Here is a 19,811-nt window from a genome sequence, read left to right on the forward strand (position 1 = left end):
CCCAAAACCAAATCAGAGTTTTGCAGCAAAATGATTATTATTAAGTAAAATAATAGAATCCACCACTTTTATGTTGTATTTTGAGAAACATCAAGATACTTGTCAATTGCTGAATGGAACTAAACAATGATCCAAAACCACTCAGAGTCAAAAGCAAACTGTTGAGCCATGTGAAAGCCGACTGACAGAGCGTCATTGTCTCTGGACTTACTTCGAAATTGTCTGTATTTGTTTTGTTATTCAATAAATGTTATAATAATATTTGTTATTGTTATATTTGACAATGAATAAAAGTAATTTGTTATTTTGACAAATTTTAATTAATTTTTCCTTTAAATTTACAGGTGTTGTTTGGATATAGATTTTGTAGTATTTTTTTGTTTATTTTTTGTCTTTTGTGACCTTTTTTAACTGTTTCTAAAAAAAATATTATATATTTATATTATTCTTGACTACACAAATATAAAAATTGAAAAAAAAAATCAAATATAATTCACTCCACCAAATTATACATTGCAAAAATAATATTACATTCTTTTGTAAAAAACACTCACAAATAAATTTATTACTAAATTTGTTTGTATTTATTTTATTTATTTATTTTATTTTTTTACCCACGCAGAGCACAACGACTCTGATGGTATCATCACCACCGTCCACGTACAACATCTACGGTTGAGATGATTTGTGTAAAATCATCCAACCTACTTCATGATAAGTTTGTTTGTGTTTATTTATTTTTTACCCAAACAAAGCACAATGGCTCTGATGGTATCATCACCATCATTCACGTACAACATCTCCTACGATTGAGATGATTTGTGCAGAATCATCCAACCTACTTCATCTCCCTCTCACTCTGTCTCTCACCATTTCCTCCTCCCTCTCCCTCTTACTCTTAGATGTCATCTCTTCTCTCTCTATTCGAACGGCGATGGCTTCACCCCCACTGCTAAAGACCAACCTTTCCTCTATCTCCCTCTCACTTTCAGTCTCTTTCTCTCTGAATTGCTATCTACCTCCACCCCCTCTTTCTTCCAAAATCACTCTCTCTCCATCTCTCACTGATTCTGAACCCAGGTTTGTCTATCCGTCTGTTTGTCTGTCTCTCGATCCAATTAGTCTTTCTCTTTGATTCAAAAAATTCATTTGATTCACAATCATCAGGGACTAATCGAACCACTTTGTCCTCAGTGAAGAAACCCCTTCGTCCTCAATGATTGAAACTCTAATGAAGAACATGAAGAAGATCAACCCACAGTTGTCAGGTAATTTTTTTCTTTTACTTCACTGTGTTGATTATCTATTTTTTTTTCTTCAAATTACTGAAATTGAAATTTTACTAGCTTGCTTCTGTGTTTGGAAATTGATTCTCTGTTTTGAAATTTGTGTCATTTTTGGGTGAATATTGCTTCTGTGTTTGGAAAGGATGATGAATGAGGGAGAAGGGAGGGAGGAAACGTTTGGTTGAAGCTAGCTTAGCAGTTTTGCATTTGCCAAAGATAGCAGTTGCTAAAACCTACAATTGGATGTACCTTTTTATCAACTGCTGCCATAATTTGGCAATAGTAGCTCTAATGGCACACCATTGGAGATGCTCTAAGAGATGCTAGACCGTTGTTTATAGGCATCTTAATTTTAGAATTATTAGAGAGTGATTGTAGGGTTGAGCAAGGAATTCGTATAATTTGTACCCTAATTCAGTCTAGTTCAATTCGTTAATATTAGATTGGTTTTTTGAATCTGTAGTTCGATTCCGAATTAGAAATTTAAAAATCCGTATGCTACGAATCAGTTCTGGATTGAACCTCACGATTCTGGATTTGAAAAAGTCAAAACTTTTTTAAAATTTAAAAATAAAAGTTAATTAAAGATGAAATAAAGTCAACAAGGAAGCTGCTAAAAAAAGTCATTGCTTTGTTTAGTTTAGTTATTTTTTAAAACAAATATAATTTGATTATTTGATTATAGTTTTGTTTGAGTACTTTTATTTTTAATTAAAAAATTAATATAATTTTTTTTATTTTTTTCACACGTCTTTTTATAAAAATTAAAAAATTAATTTCTAATAAATACTTTCTCATACACATTTTAAAATGTATAATTCCAATTATTCAAAACAAGCCTACTAATCCTAACAAGAGATGACCCACTTATATCGTTTAGGTTATAAATTTAGACAAAAATTTAGAAAGAAAAAACAAAATAAAAAATTACTTTTGCCCGTTGTGGAAAGACGTTAACTCGCAATTTTCTCTCTTTCAAATTTGAAATTAATTTTCGTTTTGAGACATTAGCAGACACTCTCTCTCTCTCTCTCTCTCTCTCTCTCTCTCTATCTCTATTCGCTCCTTCGAGTTCTCACGACGATCGGCTGACTGTTTTTCCTCGCTTCTCACGACGACGACGACGACCGCTCACGATGACGACTCTCTGTCTTCTGTGGACAGACCTGCCTTCTCGACAGGTCAGTTCTCTCTCTCTCTCTCTCTCTCTCTCTCTCTCTCTCTATATATATATATATATCTGTCTGAGATCCCGAATTTTACATTGGACTCCAGTGGGACAGAACACGATATTTGATTAATACGGGATTATTATTTTTTTTTTTTTAACAATTAAATTGTTGTATTTTGTAAATGAATTTTTGCTTGCTAAGTATTTAAAATGATAAATTACACTTTTTACATTGTAGTTTGATCCAAATTTTACCTAAATTTCTATTATTTCAATTTAGACAATGTTAAGTATTAGGGGATAAATGTAATCGAGGATAAATGTATATATATATATATATATTTAAATGTATTACATTTTTTCAATTAGGAGAAGAATAACGGAAGATGAAGCTGTATCACTTAGCAATAAAAGTTCAATTCAAACGTCACATTTGGTAAATGCATGAAATTTTAGGATATTGAACTCTTATTACTCTTATTATTGAACTTACAACCCAGTGATTACAGATTTCCTCTGGGATGCATTGCACTGGTTTGGTTATGATGAAACAAATGCTCATTTTGATTCTTTGTCCTACATGACTACATACATTACTGCATCTGTGATTAAGGTTGCATTCCAACCATTGCATTAAATTTTGCAAATACCCTTGGCAACCTAAAATTTTTGAGCCAAGCGACAACATATTGGCTCAAAACGCCCTTGGCAACCTAAAAATTAACTTACAATCCACTTTGATTAGTAATGGTCAATAATGGGCTATTTTTTTTGTCCAAACAATTAAGGATATGCCCTCCTTAAAAGTGTTTCTAGTTCTACACCAGCCGTTTGTTATATTTATATAGATTTACAATCTAAATGCGATGAGATTGAAGTTTATGAGATATAATGGAATTTAAGTTTATATGTTTAATAAGTTCCTGATAATGTGTTTTATCTTCTGCCGTGTAGAACTTTCTGTTTAGAGCTCTCAAATATGCTGATTTTTGGACTTTTTTTTGTCAATACTTTTTTTTTTGCTTTTCGGGCTGTTTGATTATTGAAAAAAAATAGATGATAATTTCTCATAGCTTCTGAAATTGTGAGATTGAGTTTTACTTGGTTGAGTTTGACTTGATGAAATTGTGAGATCGTAAGACTTTCAATACATTATTTTTTGTATTGAAAAAAATAGAGGATTGCTGTTTGGCCAATAAAGGGCTATCCTATCCTGGGTGGCCATGGATTTAACGATTGAGATTAATTTCAAATTTTCTTCTATCTTCTTACAACTTTAATTATTGAATAAATTATTTTATTTTTTAAAACAAATATAATTTGATTATGTGATTATAGATTTGTTTGAGAACTTTTATTTTTATTTAAAAAGTTATTATACGTTATCATATTATTTTCTCTATTTTTTTCACACGCCTTTTTATAAAAATTAAAAAATCAATTCCTAATAGATACTTTCTCATACACATTTCAAAATAAATATTTTGAATTATTTGAAATAGACCCACTAATCCTAACAGTAAGAGATGACCCACTTATATTATGTTTAGATCATGAATATAGACACAAATTTAGAAAGAAAAAAAAAATAAAGAATTACTTTTCTTGTTGTGGAATGACGTTTCTAACTTGCCCTTTTCTCTATCTTTCTCATTGATTTCAAATTTCAAATTCATTTTCAGGCTCCCTCTCTTTGCTGAGCTCCCCGACCCCGACGACAATCGAGTCTGTCGCCGATGATCGAGTCACTCACGATGACCCAGTCTCTCTCCGTCTTCCTGCCAGACTCGCTTCTTTTGATTCTCTGTCTTCTGTGGGCATATCTGTCTTCTCGACAGGTCAGTTCTCTCTCTCTCTCTCTCTATATATATATATATGTATATATCGATTTGTCTTGAGATTTTTGTTACTTTGATTTTGATTTGATCTGTTTAAGAGGATTTTGATTTTGATTTTGATTTTGATTTGGCCGAATTTTACATTGGATTAGTTGTAGTGGTGGGCACGGGATTATTAATTTTTTTTTAACAATTAAATTGTTGTATTTTGTAAATGAATTTTTGCTTGCTAAGTATTTAAAATGATAAATTACACTTTTTAGATTGTAGTTTGATCCAAATTTCACCTTAATTTCTATTATTTCAATTTAGACAATGTTAACTATTAGGTTGTGCTAGATAATGCCCTATGAATTGTTAGGTAATTGAGGATAAATGTATATAATTTTTTTTTTTAAAATCTTTTACATTTTTACAATTAGGAGAAGAATAAGGGAAGATGAAGCTGTATCGCTTAGCAATAAAAGTTCAATTCAAACATCACATTTGGTAAATGCATGGAATTTGGGGATATTGCACTCTTATTACTCTTATTATTGAACTTACAACCCAGTGATTACAGATATCTTCTAGGATGCATTGCATTGATTTGGTTATGATGAAACAAATGCTCATTTTGATTCTTTGACCTGCATGACTGCATCCATTATTGCATCTGTGATTAAGGTTGCATTCTAACCATTGCATTAAATTCTGCAAATACCCTTGACAACCTAAAATTTTTGAGCCTAGCGACAATTTAATACCTATTTGCCAAGCGACATCGTATTCGTTGAAATCGCCCTTGGCAACCTAAAAATTAACTTACAATCCACTTTGGTCAATAATAGGCTATTTTTTTGTCCAAACAATTAAGGATATGTCCTCCTTAAAAGTGTTTCAAGTTCTACATTAGCCACTTGTTATATTTATATAGATTTACAATCTAACTGCGATGAGATTGAAGTTTATGAGATATAATGGGATTTAAGTTTGTGTTTAATAAGTTCTTAATAATGTGTTTTATCCTCTACCGTCTAGAACTTGCTGTTTAGAGCTCTCAAATATGCTGTTTTTTGGATGGTGAAATATGCTGGTTTTTGGACTTTTTTTGGTCAATACTTTTTTTTTTTTTTTTTGGCTTTTCTGGCTATTTGATTATTGAAAAAAAAAGATGATAATTACATAACTTCTGAAATATTAGGTTTGTTTTTTTTCATCCGCCAAGCCAATCTTCCCAATTTGTTAATAGTCCTTTTTTGTGAACATGATTGTATTATGGTTTAACGTAGGGCTGTCAATGAATCGGATTTAACCCGAATCCGATCCGATAATCCGAATCCGTTTACAAAAAATCCGATCTGAAAATCCGATAATCCGAATCCATTTAATCCATTTATTAAATTAAATGGATTGAATATGCAAAAATCAGATCCAACTCGATAACCCGATAATCCGATCCGAGTATTCTCAATTTGAATAAAAAAAACACAAAATGAAAAAAAAAATCAAATTATATAAAATTGTAGCTCAATAAATAAATAAATGGATCGGATCAGATATCCGAAATTATCGGATTTGGATTCGGATATCTATAATCGGATATAGACTAAACGAATTCAGATCGGATTCGGGTTTGACATAATCGGATCGGATTCGGATTTTGACAAATCTGATCCGAATCCGATCCATTTACAGGCCTAGTTTAAGGGAAAAAAGAAAAAACTTTTTGAGAGTTGATTTTATATGTATTTTTGTTTGTGTTTCTAACACTATGTTTGGATTGAGTGATTTGGAGAGAAAAGAAAAGAAATGGAAAGATATATATTTCTCTTACTTATTTGGATAACTTAAGCGGAGAGAAATGGAAAGAAATAGAGAGAAATGGAGAGAAACTCATTTCTCTTATAAGTCTCATTTTCAATCTTTCCAAAAGTGAAGAGATTGGGAGAGAAAAGAAATCACTATTTTTATAATACCAATTTTGTCACTATAAAAATAAAAGAAATAAAATGATTGAAAATAAAAAAAGGTTGTTTTGGTAATATAACATAAATAATTTCTTTTCTTTTCTCTTAATGAAATCTAACCAAACAAGAATGAGAGAAATCATAATCATTTCTTTTCTTTTATTTCTTCCTTATCCAAACAAAAATGAGAGAAATCACAATCATTTCTTTTCTTTTCTTTTCTTTTATAACTTAAGTAATCATTTCTTTTCTTTTCTCTCCTAAGTTCCCATACATAGTGTAAGGGTTTGAAAATATTTCTATCATGTTTGGTAAGAAGCCCAGGAAATTTTATTTTTTATCAGCAAGTTGTTTTATTTTTTATTAGCCTAGAAAGTGAAAAGATAAATTAATTTTTTTCAAAATTAAATTAATTTTGTTATGATTGCGTTTTTATCAAAATTAAATTAATTAATTTTATTGGGTTTTGTCTGTCTTGTTTGGTTGCTGAGAAAGTAAATAAAGTAAAATTTTTATCAAAATTGGTGGCGGTAAAGAAAGTGAAGTTGGACATTTTGTTCGAATTTCATAGTAGTTGCATTGGAATGCATTACGTCCTTGCTATTGTTGCATCATAGAGTTTTTTTTGTTTTGCTTTGTTTTGGTGTCATGTATTGTTCTTAACTGAATTTGTTATGCATTGTTGTTAATTGGATTTGTCATTATGTGCTTGGAGGATTTGGATTTGTTGCCAGCTATTTGTGTTTGTCTACCATGAGATAAAATATATGTAGTGTTGTAGGCATGGACAATTTTTTATTTTATTTTATACATTTTAATGTGAATTGATAGTTTGATTCACTATATTTTTTTTTATATAATTTGGTTTGTATCCACCGTATTGGTTTCTATTGTTTGTTTCATAAATAATTATAAAAAATAGTAATAAGATGTGCTCCAGGTCTTAGATAACGTGATTTAGCTTTTAGGAGATGCTTCATCAAAATGTGTCAAGTTCTTTGTTACAAAAAAATAGTAATAAGATTTGTTCCAATTTTTTTCTTCCCCCTCCTAAAATCACCATTCTTCTCCTCTGTTTTGGCCAGAAGACCAATGGACACAGGAGCAAATAGACAATCATAATATGGTTGTTTGCCATCTTCTTAGATTTTTTTTTTTTTTTGGGTAAGTCATAAAATAAAAAGAAGAGACTTACACAACTACGAAGGGCATCCCCCAGGCCCTACCGAAACTATACATCAGCAAAAAAACGGACAGCAACACTGCATACCAAAACCCAAAAAAAAAAACACATTTGGACAAGGCTTAAACTAGTAAAGAAAATACTAGAATCAGTCCACCGTGATAGTAACCTAGAAGAATTAAAAAAACCAAAATAACTAGCGACTATTGCACACCCGGCAAGGATAGGTTCAAAAAATATTCAAAGAATACACATAAAACTAAAAATATATACAAAGTAATGAAACAACAATTTTCTACACTCCTCAGGCGCCTCCAGCAGCCATGCAAACCATTTGGGTGCTTCCAAGAAACAACATGCCAAGTTGGGAGGAAAGAATTGACAGCAGGTGTTGCCAACAAGTAGACATGCATTAACAAAACCCAAGTACAGGCACAACAAATATAAACAGATTCCTTCACTCCTAAAGTGCTTCGAGCAGCTGTAAAATCTTTCACAAAACTCCCAATGCATCCTCCATTTAGTATTTCCTGTCAAAAATAGTTGATATAATAAATATCTCTTATTTATGGGAAGGATGAACATAGTAACATTCAAATTATACCAACAACACTCATTTTGTGGGCTCACAACACTCCACCCACAATTTAGAATCTCACATCCCTCAAGAGTCTTCTGCTCTAGGTACCTGCACAGCAAAGACAGCAATGTATACAAGTATAAATCAAAGACACTCAATGTGGCTAGTGGATTTGGGGAATGGATGTGTGTTTTCCTCCCAATACTCTCGGCCCACTCATATAGGTAATTCTCACTCACAATCTTCAAATTCAGCTTATCCATGTACCTACAAAATGAGCAAATTTGAGGAAACCACTCAATGTATGCTGCTATCACTCAACCCACAATTTACTGAACTCCCATCTCTCATTCCAAGTACTGTATTGGGTAACCTCCATGAGCTCAAGAACCAGCTGTCACTAGGATGCAATTTGAGATTAGTAATAGACATCATTCGAAATCTAACCATATCTACAATGCATTTAGTCACAACTTCTATAGGGAGAAGATCATTTCTAAAAACCCTGTTGTTCCTAACAATCCACATTGGTACACAGTGCAAGTAAAAGTGAGTCTAGTTATAATGGCACTTAAGGATGTACCCCCAACAGATTTAGAAACCAAATTAACAATATCAGGCCAGGAAAGGTTAGGCCAATTCACATTGAGCTTACCTTTAATACACTCCCAAACTCTAAAAGAGAAAGGACAATCAAAGAATAGGTGGTTGTGGTCCTTATTAGGAGCATTACAGAGAACACATTCAGAAGACTGGGTAATACCAAACATTTTGAGCCTATCCCCAGTGTTTAATCTGCCAAGGATAGCCATCCAAGTTACCAAGCTAGCTTTGGGAATGTTATGGGGTCCCCACAAAATTTTAGCCCAATTCACTTTATCAAAAGATTTGCGCTGGTAATTCCAAGTAGAATTGATAGAGAATTTACCATCAGGGGAGAGCCCCCAACTAACGGAATCATCACCCAGATTAGGAGTCAAAGTAGAAGGGGTATTCTCAATCAACTCCTGTACTTCCCAAGAAGTAATACAAGGCCACTTCTAGGCCTTATTGTTGATACTACTGACCTTAGTCTCCTACCAAGGGCAGTGTCATAAACAATTCTATCACGAAATTTAGCCCAGAAAGAGCCAAGGGGATGCCAATTATCAAACCACAGGAAGATATTTGAGCCATTACCAATTTTGTGTTTAATCAATGGGTAAATGGTAGGTCTAAGGGATAAAATTTTACTCCAAACCCAAGAGGGATCACTAGGCAATTTAACCCTCCAAAAGCCCTTGCCCTTGAGTAAGTGCGACTTAACCCATTGGCACCACATAGACTGATCACCCCCAGAGAAGAGAAACCAGACATGCTTTGTAATAGTAGCCTTATTCCAAATCTCAAGGGATTTAAACCCCAAACCACCCTCAAACCTAGGAGAGCAGACTTGGTCCCAAGAAACCTTAGCTCCATGTTTCCTAAGATCACACCCAGTCCAAAAGAAAGATCTGAACAGACTCTCAATGGCTTTTATAACTTTCTTAGGTATGATGAACAAAGAAGACCAGTACACATGCATAAAGAAGAGGATAGATTGAATCAATTGAGCTCTACCTGCATATGAGAGACATTTGTTGGTTCAGCTTTTGATCCTCTTGGTAATTCTCTCAACAAGTGTATCACAGTCACTAGATTTCAATTTGGTTGAGATTAAAGGCACCCCGAAGTATCTCACCGGTAAAAAGCCCTCATTAAATTGGGTAATATTCTGAATCTCATCTCTCAATTTTTTCACACCCAGAGAAGAAAATATGACTTTTGTTGGGGCTAGGAGACAAAAACCAGACAAGCTTTGAAACTCATCTAGCCCATCCTTTATGGCCTTGACAGTAAAGACATCTCCTTTACAAAAAATCATAAGGTCATCCGCAAAGCAGAGATTCTTACATCTCCAATGAAACTTGAACTCAGGGTGACTAGATTTTTCAGTCAAAATCTTAGCAAGAATTTCCATAACAAGAACAAAGAGGTAAGGGGACATAGGATCACCTTGTCTCAGACCTCTAGCCCCTTTAAAGTACCCATGAAGACTCTCATTGATACAAATGGAGAAAGGACTAGTTATACAAGCCTTAATCCAACCAATGATATTAGGAGGGAACCCCATGGCTCTAAGGACATCCAAAACAAAATCCCAGCGAACATTATCATAGGCTTTCATTATGTCCGCTTTCATAGTACACCTAGGTGTTGGAGACTTTTTGTGATAGCCTATCATAAGCTCTTGAGACAAGAAGATGTTATCAGAGATCCTTCTACCTTGAACAAAAGCTGACTGCACCGGATCAGTAAGGTCTGATAAAACCCTCTGATTCTATCAGCTATAATCTTTGAGATGCATTTATACAAGGTATTACAACATGAGATGGGTCTAAAATCACCCACTTTTTCAGCTTTAGGGTTTTTGGGAATGAGAGCTATGTTTGTACTGTTGAGCTCTTGGAGAAGCTCACCAGATTTAAAGGACCTAATAGCTACCACAACCTCTTTCCCCACCACCTCCCATGATTTCTTAAAAAAAACCAACAGAATAGCCATCAGGGTCCGGAGCTTTATTAGCTTTCAAGGATCTAAAAGCATCAGTGATTTCCTTATCAGTGACCTCCCTAGCAAGATCATTGAATTAGTCAACAGAGACCCTCTTAGAAACAAGATTACTAATTCTCTCATAGCCAGCACTCCTGGTCACCCTATCACCAAAGAGGTTAGTAAAAGAGTCCACAAAGGTGGCAAATATATCAGCACTCTTGGTCACCCTATCACCATTGGGCATCATGACACTACTGATTCTACCCTTGTTAACATTTCCTTTAATGGTTCTAAAGAACCTGGAGTTTCTGTCACCTAGACCCAACCACTGGATTCTAGATTTTTGAAGAGCAAGTTTTTCCTCCACACTACAGAGATCCACATACTTAGCATAGGCAACCCTTTCCTCATTTTGAAGGATAGCATTCATAGGGTCTCAATCAAGCTTGATTTGAGTACTCACAAGGTGGTCATGAGCATGTACAACCACAACCCTAGTGGATATCTCACTAAAATCTTTCTTATTAAGGTTTTTCAAGATAGGTTTAAGAGTTTTAAGCTTTTGACACACTCTAAACATGGGAGAACCCTTGACATATTTCCTCCAAACCTCCCCAACCTTAGGAAGAAAGTCATTTTGATCAGCCCAGAAGTCAAAAAATTTAAATGGTTTCCTAAGATTAGGCCCTTTAGGGTCAATGTTAACAACAGCAGATGAGTGGTCAGAAATACCAGATGGCAAGAAAATTACAGAAGAACTAGGATAGCCATCAAGCCATTTCTCATTTACAAGAACTCTATCAATCTTAGATGTAATGTATGAACCCTCACTTCTTATATTCGACCAAGTAAATTGGCACCCATGGTAAGACAAATCCTCCAAGTCAGACTCAAGGATTATGGTATTAAAAATCTTTTTAGCACTGTTCCAGCAACCATTCCCTCCCATTTTTCATGAGGGAATCTGACAACATTAAAATCACCAAGGCAAATCAGAATAAATTTTTGATAGAGTAGAGATCATCAAACAGAGATAATCTCTTCACATGTTCATTTTCAGCATAAACAAAAACAACATAGAAGCTATTATCCCCTTCAAAAATGTTAACCCGACAAAAAATAAACTGACTAGAATGTTTTACTCTTTGAATATCACAAAAATTAGGATCCCAACATATCCATATTCTAGCAGTTGAATCTGGTTGTGAATTTGACAAAAGTTTCCAATTTTTAAAGCTTTTTTCAAAAATTTTAGCTTCATTTTCACTTTTAACCTTTGTCTCCAAAAGACTCACGATTTTAATATCCTCTTTCTTAACAAGATCACGAACCTCTTTATGTTTTGAGGAGTCATTTAACCCTCTAACATTGCAAGATGCAATTTTAAAATTCATGAGAATAAGCAAAAAATTCCTAATCAGATCCCAAAAAAGAAAGACACCACTTACATTTTCTTCTTCTTCTGGCTCCCCCAGATTTGCCAGAAGGCTTATTCTTTGTAGAACTCCCAGTGATATTTGCTCTATCCATCTTTTGCCTTGTTATATCTGGAGGGGTTTTCCCCCCCTCTTTCATTCCCCCTACTTCCTGGATAAGGTCTGCAGCTCCTGGATTGATCAGTTTGACAATGTGCATCACCTCTCAATGGAAAGCTGCCACCTGTTCTGAAGCCTTGATTATAACTGCATCCTCCTCTATAGCTATGGAATTATTTGTGTCAGGAACCTCCTTGCTCATATTGGCTCCCTCTTGAGTCCCCCGACCAACCCCCAATTCAATTGATGAACTAGAGATTTCTGTAGGACTCATAGGGTTTGGTGTAGGGGGCAGTTCACCTACTTTCCTCTTGCCCTTATCCTTCACTTCGCTCCAGCCAGCTTCCTCTCCACACAAGTGCTCATTGTTCTCGGTGTTATGTTGTAGCTCAATAGTTTAGATACTTGAGCAGAGACACACAGTTTAGTTTCATGGCCAAAGACATTACAGTGTGTACATCTTGTGGGGACACCTTGATATTCAACTTGAATTTCCATAGATTCACCCCTCACTTGAGATGAAGAAGTATTCTGGAAATGTAGAATCAGCTGTGTATGTCTACACAAACTCTGGCAAAGGAGATTATGTTACCAGAGGAAGTGAGTTGGTCCATAAACAAAGGGACACCAACAGCACTTGCTATCCTACTCAGCCCATCCCCATTCCAGAATTCCATAGGGATATTGTAAAATTTCACCCACACAGGAATGGTCTTCTTGTCTTCCTTTGAGAGTTTCATCATACGATGCCATTGCTTGAGGATTAATAGAAAACCTCCAACATACCATGGCCCTCCATCCAGAATGTCCTTGCAACAATCCTTGTTCTCAAAAATGAACAAGGTAAATCCCTCGTCATTCATGTTAACTTCCAGAAGCCCCTTATTATGCCACATATTAAAAGCACTATTTTTGATCAGTGTGTAAGGCAACCTCTTATCAATAAAGTACCCTACCAAACACGCCTCCCATTTAGCTAAAAGGGAAACAGGTGGCATTTTAACTACGATCTTATCATTATCCACTTTAGGAGGGAAGTATTGAAGTTTTACCTCAGATCGAACAGATGCAGAAGCAACATTTGCCCAAGATCGAGGTTCCTGTCTATACATGCCTCTAGCAGTAGCCCCCCTTCCACGAGCTTGGAAGCCTCCACGCTGGGTATTACCATCAGCCCCTGCTGGTAGAATATGTGTAAGATCAACATCTGCGATGTTAGGGTTTCGATCATCATTTGATCGATAACCACTCTCAACAATAGCCCGATCACCCACATCAAAAGGCCCTAATCCATCGTTACCAGAGGATGACATAGTCGGCTTCTCCGTTTGACCCTCAATCGCTGCATGTGGATGACTAATACCTCTGGTTTTGGTCACCATCAAACTGTCAGGAAGATCTAACAGCTTAGATCGCGGACCCTCTTCCACCACATCTGACCATCGAGGTTTATGAACCATCGGCGTCGGAGAGACTCCCAAACGGAGATCAGCAAAGGGTCACTGGATATGAGTGGAATCCGTCGATGCCCTCGCCTTAAGAAACTCAAGACGATTAGCGAGTTCTTGAATAGACTCTGTCGTCACCCTCTTCATTTTGATCTCACTCTTCTGTGCAATACTAACTAGTGTTTCTAGTTCTTGCTCAGAAAGACTTAAACGTTGTGGGCTATGAACACCAAATAACTCATTAGATTCAACATCTCTCTCTTCATTTATTTGAAGCGACCCAAAAGTTACATCAGAACCCGTTTCCCCTGTAGCCCAAGTTATAAAAAGTTAAAAAGTCACTATCCTATTTAAGTCATATCATTTTATTTAAATCGCATCACCTCTCTAACACATCACATCAAACCCAACTCATATAAGCCAATAAGTCAAAAAGTACACTTTTTTAGAACATCCCAAACTAACCCTTAATATTGAGTTAGCCATGACATGAAACCTCGCAGTTCAATGAAGAATTGAATGCAGAACCCTAGAAACGTAAAGTTTCTAGAGAGGAGGAGCGTCTCACTCTAAGCCATGGTGGCCTTCAAACCATTACAATACATACCGCCATCTTCTTAGATAGAGTATTAAGTAGATAACCTGTGTGATGAGGTGGTATTTATAATTTATTGCCCATTAGAAACCAAACTAAATGAATTTAGAAGATCTAAGAATCACCATTCTTGCGTTTTCCTTTGTTATGGATATCATTGTTAGGCTTAATTTTGATTTTTTGTTTATCCATCATTGTCCAAGAAGAGTGATTGAACAATAACTAAGTTGCAAGTTTAATTTGTGAACATAATCAAAGTTCAGGACATCACTTTCTTACCTTAATCAAAGTATCTGAGTGCATGACTTATCAACAATTTCTATTTTATTTTTTCAACCCATTATAAAACTTTATCTCTACTGTAGATTATTAGTAGTTTTTTCTTTTCTTAAATTGAATGATAGATAGTTTGAATACTAGTGATAAAAGAGCAGGCAAAACCAATTTATAGAATAAATAAATAAATACAAGATAATTAGTTTTGTTACAAGAATTCACTCAATTTTGATTGTAGTCTGATTGTGTTTCGAAGTGCCATTAAGACCTATGGTAAATATAAGATATCTTTGGGGATTGACTTTATTTGTTATTATTCATGGTTAAGATATTTTCCCATGGTAAATCTATATAACAAGACACCTCTGCTTTGAATCTAGATGGAACATGTATCTTGGGTGGCAATGGATTTAAAGGCTGAGATTAATTTGAGATTTTGTTTCTTTTTACAAACATTTCATTGAGTTATTATTTTTATGTTTTTCTATTGATTGATTATTATTGTCAATGGCAGGATTGAATTCAGTTGATGGCAGAATTCACGAGGGAGTTCAACGTTGAAAGAGGCAGTAGAGCTTACAGGAACTTTATTGCGGGTTTACGCGTTGTATTGAGAGCGACTTTTTCCCATAATATTCCTATACTTCCTGCTCAGCAAAATGCATCAACTCGATGGTTCGACATCATTTTGCGAACCAACATTCATTGGATTAGGCTGAGGATTCAACAGGACAACCTCTACGTGCGCGCCTTCCAAATGGAGAATTCTCAAGAATGGTTGGAGTTCGGGCGTATTTCTTCTTCTTCACATTTAATTCCCGAATCCACATTCTTAGGTTACGAAGCCGACTACCTTTCCCTGCAAAATGTTGCCGGTCAATGTATGGATGAGATACACCTTGGTCAGATCCAACTCACGCATGCCGTAAATCAGCTCGCTACCTCAGCGACATCCTCAACTCGTGCGAGGTCACTGATCATCGTGATTCAGATGATCAGTGAATCGATTAGATATACTCGTATCACTGACTTTCTCGCAGTCACATTCAGCAACTATAGTTCGTCACCACCCCCTGCCTGGATGCAGGAACTAGCGCATTCCTGGGGATTCCTCTCTACCCAATTGCTACGAGCCGATGCTAATCACGATCATATCTTCCAAATTTGGCAACCCAACGAGATGAATATCGTGTCCATTCTAGATGCGGTTGCCGTACTCGGCATCATGCTTAGGAGTTAGGGTTTAGAGTTAGGGGTTAGGTTTCGGGTTGGGGTTGGGGTTTGGGTTCGGGGGGTTAGGTGTTAGGGTTTAGGGTTTCGAGGTTGGAGTTGGGGTTGAGGGCTTAGGGTTTAGGTTTTAGGTTTGCGGTTTTAGATTAGGGTTTAGGATTTAGGGTTTAGTGTTTTGGATTCGGGTTTCGGGGTTTGCAATTTTGGGTTTTGGGTTTGGGGGTGTTTAGGGTTTAGGTTTTCGAGTTTAGGGGTTCAGGGCTCGGGGGTTAGGGGTTTGGGGTTTCGAGATTTCGGGGGTCGTGGTCAGGGTGGGGGTCGGGTATGGGGGTTCGGGGTTGAGGGTTTCGATTTGGGTTGGGGGTTGATTGTTGAGCGTTTCAGTTTAGGGTTTGGGGGTCGGGGTGTTTGGGTTTAGGGTTCGGGAGTGGGGGATTGGGGATGGGGTTTTGGGTTAGTGGTTTAAGGTTTTATAGGGTTTTGGGTTTACGATGGTTTAGGATTTTTTAGGGTTTAGTGTTTTTGGGTTTTTAGGGTTTACGATTTCGGGTTTTGGGGTTCGGGTTCGAGATTTAGGGTTTCAGGTTTGGGTTTCGGGTAGGGGGTTTAGGGTTTAGAGGGTGTAGGCGATGTTGGGGTTTGGGATTTAGAGTTTGGGGTTTAGGGATTTGAATTTGGGATTTCTAGGATTTTTAGGGTCTGGGGTTTAGTTTTAGGGATTCGGATTTGGGGTTTCTAAGGTCCAAGGTCTAGGGTCTTTTGGGGGTTTAGGGTTCTAGGATTTTAGAGTTTAGGGGTCAGGGTTTGAGGTTGGGTTTGGGATTTGGGATTTCTAGGGATTTCGAGCTTAGGGTTTGGGGGTTTGTGTGTTAGGGGGTTTGGGGTTTGGGGTTTAAGATTTAGGGTTTGGGGATGAGTTTAGGATTACGGTTTAGGATTTTAAGATTTAGGGTTTAGGATTTTGGGTTTAGGGCTTAGTGTTTAGGGGGTTTAGGATTTAGGGTTTAGGGATTCGGATTTGGGGTTTGTAAGGTTTCTAGGGTCTGTGGTTTAGGGTCTAGGGTCTAAAGTCTAGGGGGTTTAGGGGATTTAGGGTTTTGGGTTTTTTTAGGGTTTAGGGTTTTAGGATTTAAGGTTTAGGGTTTTGGATTTCGGGTTTTAGGGATTAGGTGTTAGGGGTTATTTAGGGTTTTAGGGGTTTAGGGTTTTAAGACTTAGGGTTTAGTGTTTTGGGTTTAGGTTTTAGGGTTTAAGTTTTAGGTTTACGATTTAGAATTTAGGGTTTAGGGGTTTAGGGTGTTGGGTTTAGGGTTTTTAGGGTTTAGGATTTTTAGGGTTTGGGGTTTAGGGTTTTTTTTTTTTTTTTTTTAGGATTTGGGGTTTAGGTTGGGTTTTAGGGTTTAGGATTTAGTGATTAGGGTTTAGGGGCTTGGGGTTTCTAGGATTTCTAGGGTCCAAGGTCTTTAGGGTTTAGGGATTTGGGTTTAGGGTTTTAGATTTGGGGTTTGGGATTTTGGGATTTGGGGTTTTGGGGTCTAGGGTCCAAGGTCTTTAGGGTCTTTTGGAGGTTTAGGGGGTTTAGGGTTTTAGGATTTTAGAGTTGAGGGTTTAGGGATTTGGGTTTAGGGTTTTAGATTTGGGGTTTGGGATTTGGGGTTTAGGGATTCGGATTTGGGATTTTGGGTTTCTAGGGTTTCTAGGGGGTTTAGGGTTTAGGATTTAGGGTTTAGTGTTTTTTTTAGGGTTTAGGTTTCGGGTTTCGGGCTTAGGGTTTTGGGTTTAGGTTTAGGGTTTATAGTTTAGGGTTTCGAGTTTTAGGGTTTTAGGGATTAGAGATTAGGTTTTAGGGATTAGGGTTTAGGGTTTTAGGGTTTAGGATTTAGGGTAACTCCGCCGGGGTTGTTAACAACTCCGCCGGTCCCAAGCCCGGGTTAAGGAGGAGGGTTGTGTGTTAGGTACCCTAAATAGGATTAGAGATTAGGGTTTTAGGGTTTAGGGTTTTAGGGTTTAGGGTTTGGGGTTTGGGATTTAGGGTTTAGGGTTTAGTGTTTTTTTTAGGGTTTAGGTTTAGGGTTTCGGGCTTAGGGTTTTGGGTTTAGGTTTAGGGTTTATAGTTTAGGGTTTCGAGTTTTAGGGTTTTAGGGATTAGAGATTAGGTTTTAGGGATTAGGGTTTAGGGTTTTAGGGTTTAGGGTAACTCCGCCGGGGTTGTTAACAACTCCGCCGGTCCCAAGCCCGGGTTAAGGAGGAGGGTTGTGTGTTAGGTAGCCGACAGCCAACACGTAAAAAAAACCGCTCGGATCCCTTATGAAAATGAATCCTACTTTGAATCGTTTAAATGCTAGGTCGTTCCCCTCAAGTGACGCGTTGCGCCTGCCTCCGGGTGTTTCGAAAAGTGAGCAAGGGGTGCCGCATCGACGCCTGGGTGCGGTGAAAAATGGGCAAAGGTTTCCGCGTTTTTCTGGACGAGCGCGGGTAAAAAAGCTAGTCCAAGACTATAGGTTTAGGATAGCCACTTGGAACATAGGAACCTTAACTGGTAGGACGATGGAATTGGTAGATGTTATGATTAGGAGAAGAGTTAGTATAGCTTGCATACAAGAAACTAAGTGGACGGGAGAGAAAGCTAGGGAAATTGAGGATACCGGTTTTAAACTTTATTACAGTGGTAAGGATAGACGCAAGAATGGGGTAGGAATCATAATTGCGAAGGGTCTTGTGGAAAGTGTGGTGGCGGTCACTAGGAAAGGAGATAGGATTATGCTGGTTAAACTAGTTATTGGAGGGAATATAGTGAATATTATTAGCGCTTACGCCCCTCAAGTAGGGTTAGATGATCAGACTAAGAGGGATTTTTGGGAGCAAATGGATGAGATCTTACAGGAGATACCCGTAGGAGAGAACCTGGTTATAGGTGGAGATTTTAATGGCCATGTGGGCATAGATAAAGTAGGTTATGAAAGGGTGCATGGTGGATACGGTTTTGGTGACAGAAATGAGGCTGGAGAGAGAATCTTAGATTTTGCGTTGGCTTCTGACCTAGTGGTGGCCAATACTATGTATAGGAAGAGGGAGGAGCATTTGATAACTTTTAAGAGTGGATTAGTTAAGAGCCAAATAGATTATTTCTTAGTGAGAAAAGTGGACTGCCTGAAATGCAATGATTGTAAGGTGATTCCTGGTGAGAGTCTGGTCTCTCAACATAGGATTTTGGTACTAGATTTATGTTTTAAAGGGCAATACCAAGTTAGGAAGGATGGTGGGCGTCGTAGGACAAGATGGTGGGACTTAAAAGGGGATAAACTAGAAATATTTAAGAATCGAATGGATAAGGAAGGTACTTGGGACTTAGAAGGTGATGCTAACTCTATGTGGAATTCGATGGCCAATTGTATGAGGAGAATCTCAAGGGAAGTGCTTGGAGAGTCGAAAGGAACGGGATCCAGCTCGAGGGAAACTTGGTGGTGGAGGGAAGAGGTCCAAGCAGTAGTTAAGGCAAAAAAAGAGTGCTTTAAAGAGTGGCAGAATGATAGAACTGAAGAAAACCTTAAGAGCTATAGATTGGCTAATAAGGAGGTCAAGAAAGTAGTGAGAGAGACTAGGTTGAAAGTTTATGATGACCTATACACTAAACTAGATAGTAAGGAGGGAGAGAAGAGGGTATACAAACTTGCTAAGATACGGGAGAGGAAAACAAGATATTTTAATCAAGTAAAGTGCATCAAGAGTGAGGATTCTAAGATATTGGTGAAGGATGATGAGATTAAGGAAAGATGGAAGAATTATTTTGAGAAACTGTTAAATGAGGAACATGGAAGTACGACAATAGGGGAAGAAATAATCAATAATACGATAAACCAAGACTATAGATTCTATCGCAGGATTAGGAACTTTGAAATGGAAATTGCACTTAAGAAGATGAAATCAAATAAGGCTTTAGGACCTGATGATATCCCTATTGAAGCTTGGAAGTGTTTGAGTAAAAAGGGAGTTGCTTGGTTGACTAAGTTGTTTAGCAAAATTTTGTTGACTAGGAACATGCCAGATGAGTGGAGGAAGAGTATTTTAGTGCCAATCTATAAGAATAAAGGTGATGTCCAGAATTGTAACAACTATAGAGGAATTAAGCTAATGTGTCATATAATG

The 19,811-nt window shown here is 36.8% G+C and overlaps 4 protein-coding genes across 4 annotated transcripts in view; 1 reads left to right on the top strand and 3 right to left on the bottom strand.

The window, feature by feature from the left end:
* Nucleotides 1-10,228, bottom strand: part of LOC114303519 (uncharacterized) — a 25,116-nt gene extending 14,888 nt beyond the window's left edge. Inside the window, exons 1-6 of the mRNA XM_082905319.1 lie at nucleotides 9,676-10,228; nucleotides 9,075-9,606; nucleotides 8,512-8,955; nucleotides 8,224-8,274; nucleotides 8,058-8,115; nucleotides 7,858-7,957 (exon numbers count right to left, since the gene is read on the bottom strand). Coding sequence (XP_082761445.1) covers nucleotides 7,858-7,957; nucleotides 8,058-8,115; nucleotides 8,224-8,274; nucleotides 8,512-8,955; nucleotides 9,075-9,606; nucleotides 9,676-10,228 — 1,738 coding nt within the window. The remainder of the gene's footprint in view (nucleotides 1-7,857; nucleotides 7,958-8,057; nucleotides 8,116-8,223; nucleotides 8,275-8,511; nucleotides 8,956-9,074; nucleotides 9,607-9,675) is intronic.
* LOC114303518 (uncharacterized) lies at nucleotides 7,587-13,826 on the bottom strand. Its single transcript, XM_028248656.2, has 2 exons — nucleotides 12,030-13,826; nucleotides 7,587-7,957 (listed from the first exon to the last, which is right to left on the bottom strand). The coding sequence occupies exon 1, from the start codon at nucleotides 13,574-13,576 to the stop codon at nucleotides 12,662-12,664; it is 915 nt and encodes a 304-aa protein (XP_028104457.2). The 5' UTR covers nucleotides 13,577-13,826; the 3' UTR covers nucleotides 7,587-7,957; nucleotides 12,030-12,661.
* Nucleotides 10,267-11,011, bottom strand: LOC145807331 (uncharacterized). Its single transcript, XM_082905320.1, has 2 exons — nucleotides 10,691-11,011; nucleotides 10,267-10,563 (listed from the first exon to the last, which is right to left on the bottom strand). Exons 1-2 carry the CDS (start codon nucleotides 11,009-11,011, stop codon nucleotides 10,267-10,269), a joined length of 618 nt encoding a protein of 205 aa, XP_082761446.1.
* Nucleotides 13,827-14,964: 1,138 nt separating the features above from the next.
* Nucleotides 14,965-15,675, top strand: LOC145807332 (ribosome-inactivating protein charybdin-like). Its single transcript, XM_082905321.1, has one exon. The coding sequence runs from the start codon at nucleotides 14,965-14,967 to the stop codon at nucleotides 15,673-15,675; it is 711 nt and encodes a 236-aa protein (XP_082761447.1).
* The last annotated feature ends 4,136 nt before the right edge of the window (nucleotides 15,676-19,811 follow it).

This window comes from Camellia sinensis, chromosome 14 (genome assembly GCF_055761805.1).
Source record: "Camellia sinensis isolate YWXY chromosome 14, ASM5576180v1, whole genome shotgun sequence".
NCBI lineage: Eukaryota > Viridiplantae > Streptophyta > Magnoliopsida > Ericales > Theaceae > Camellia > Camellia sinensis.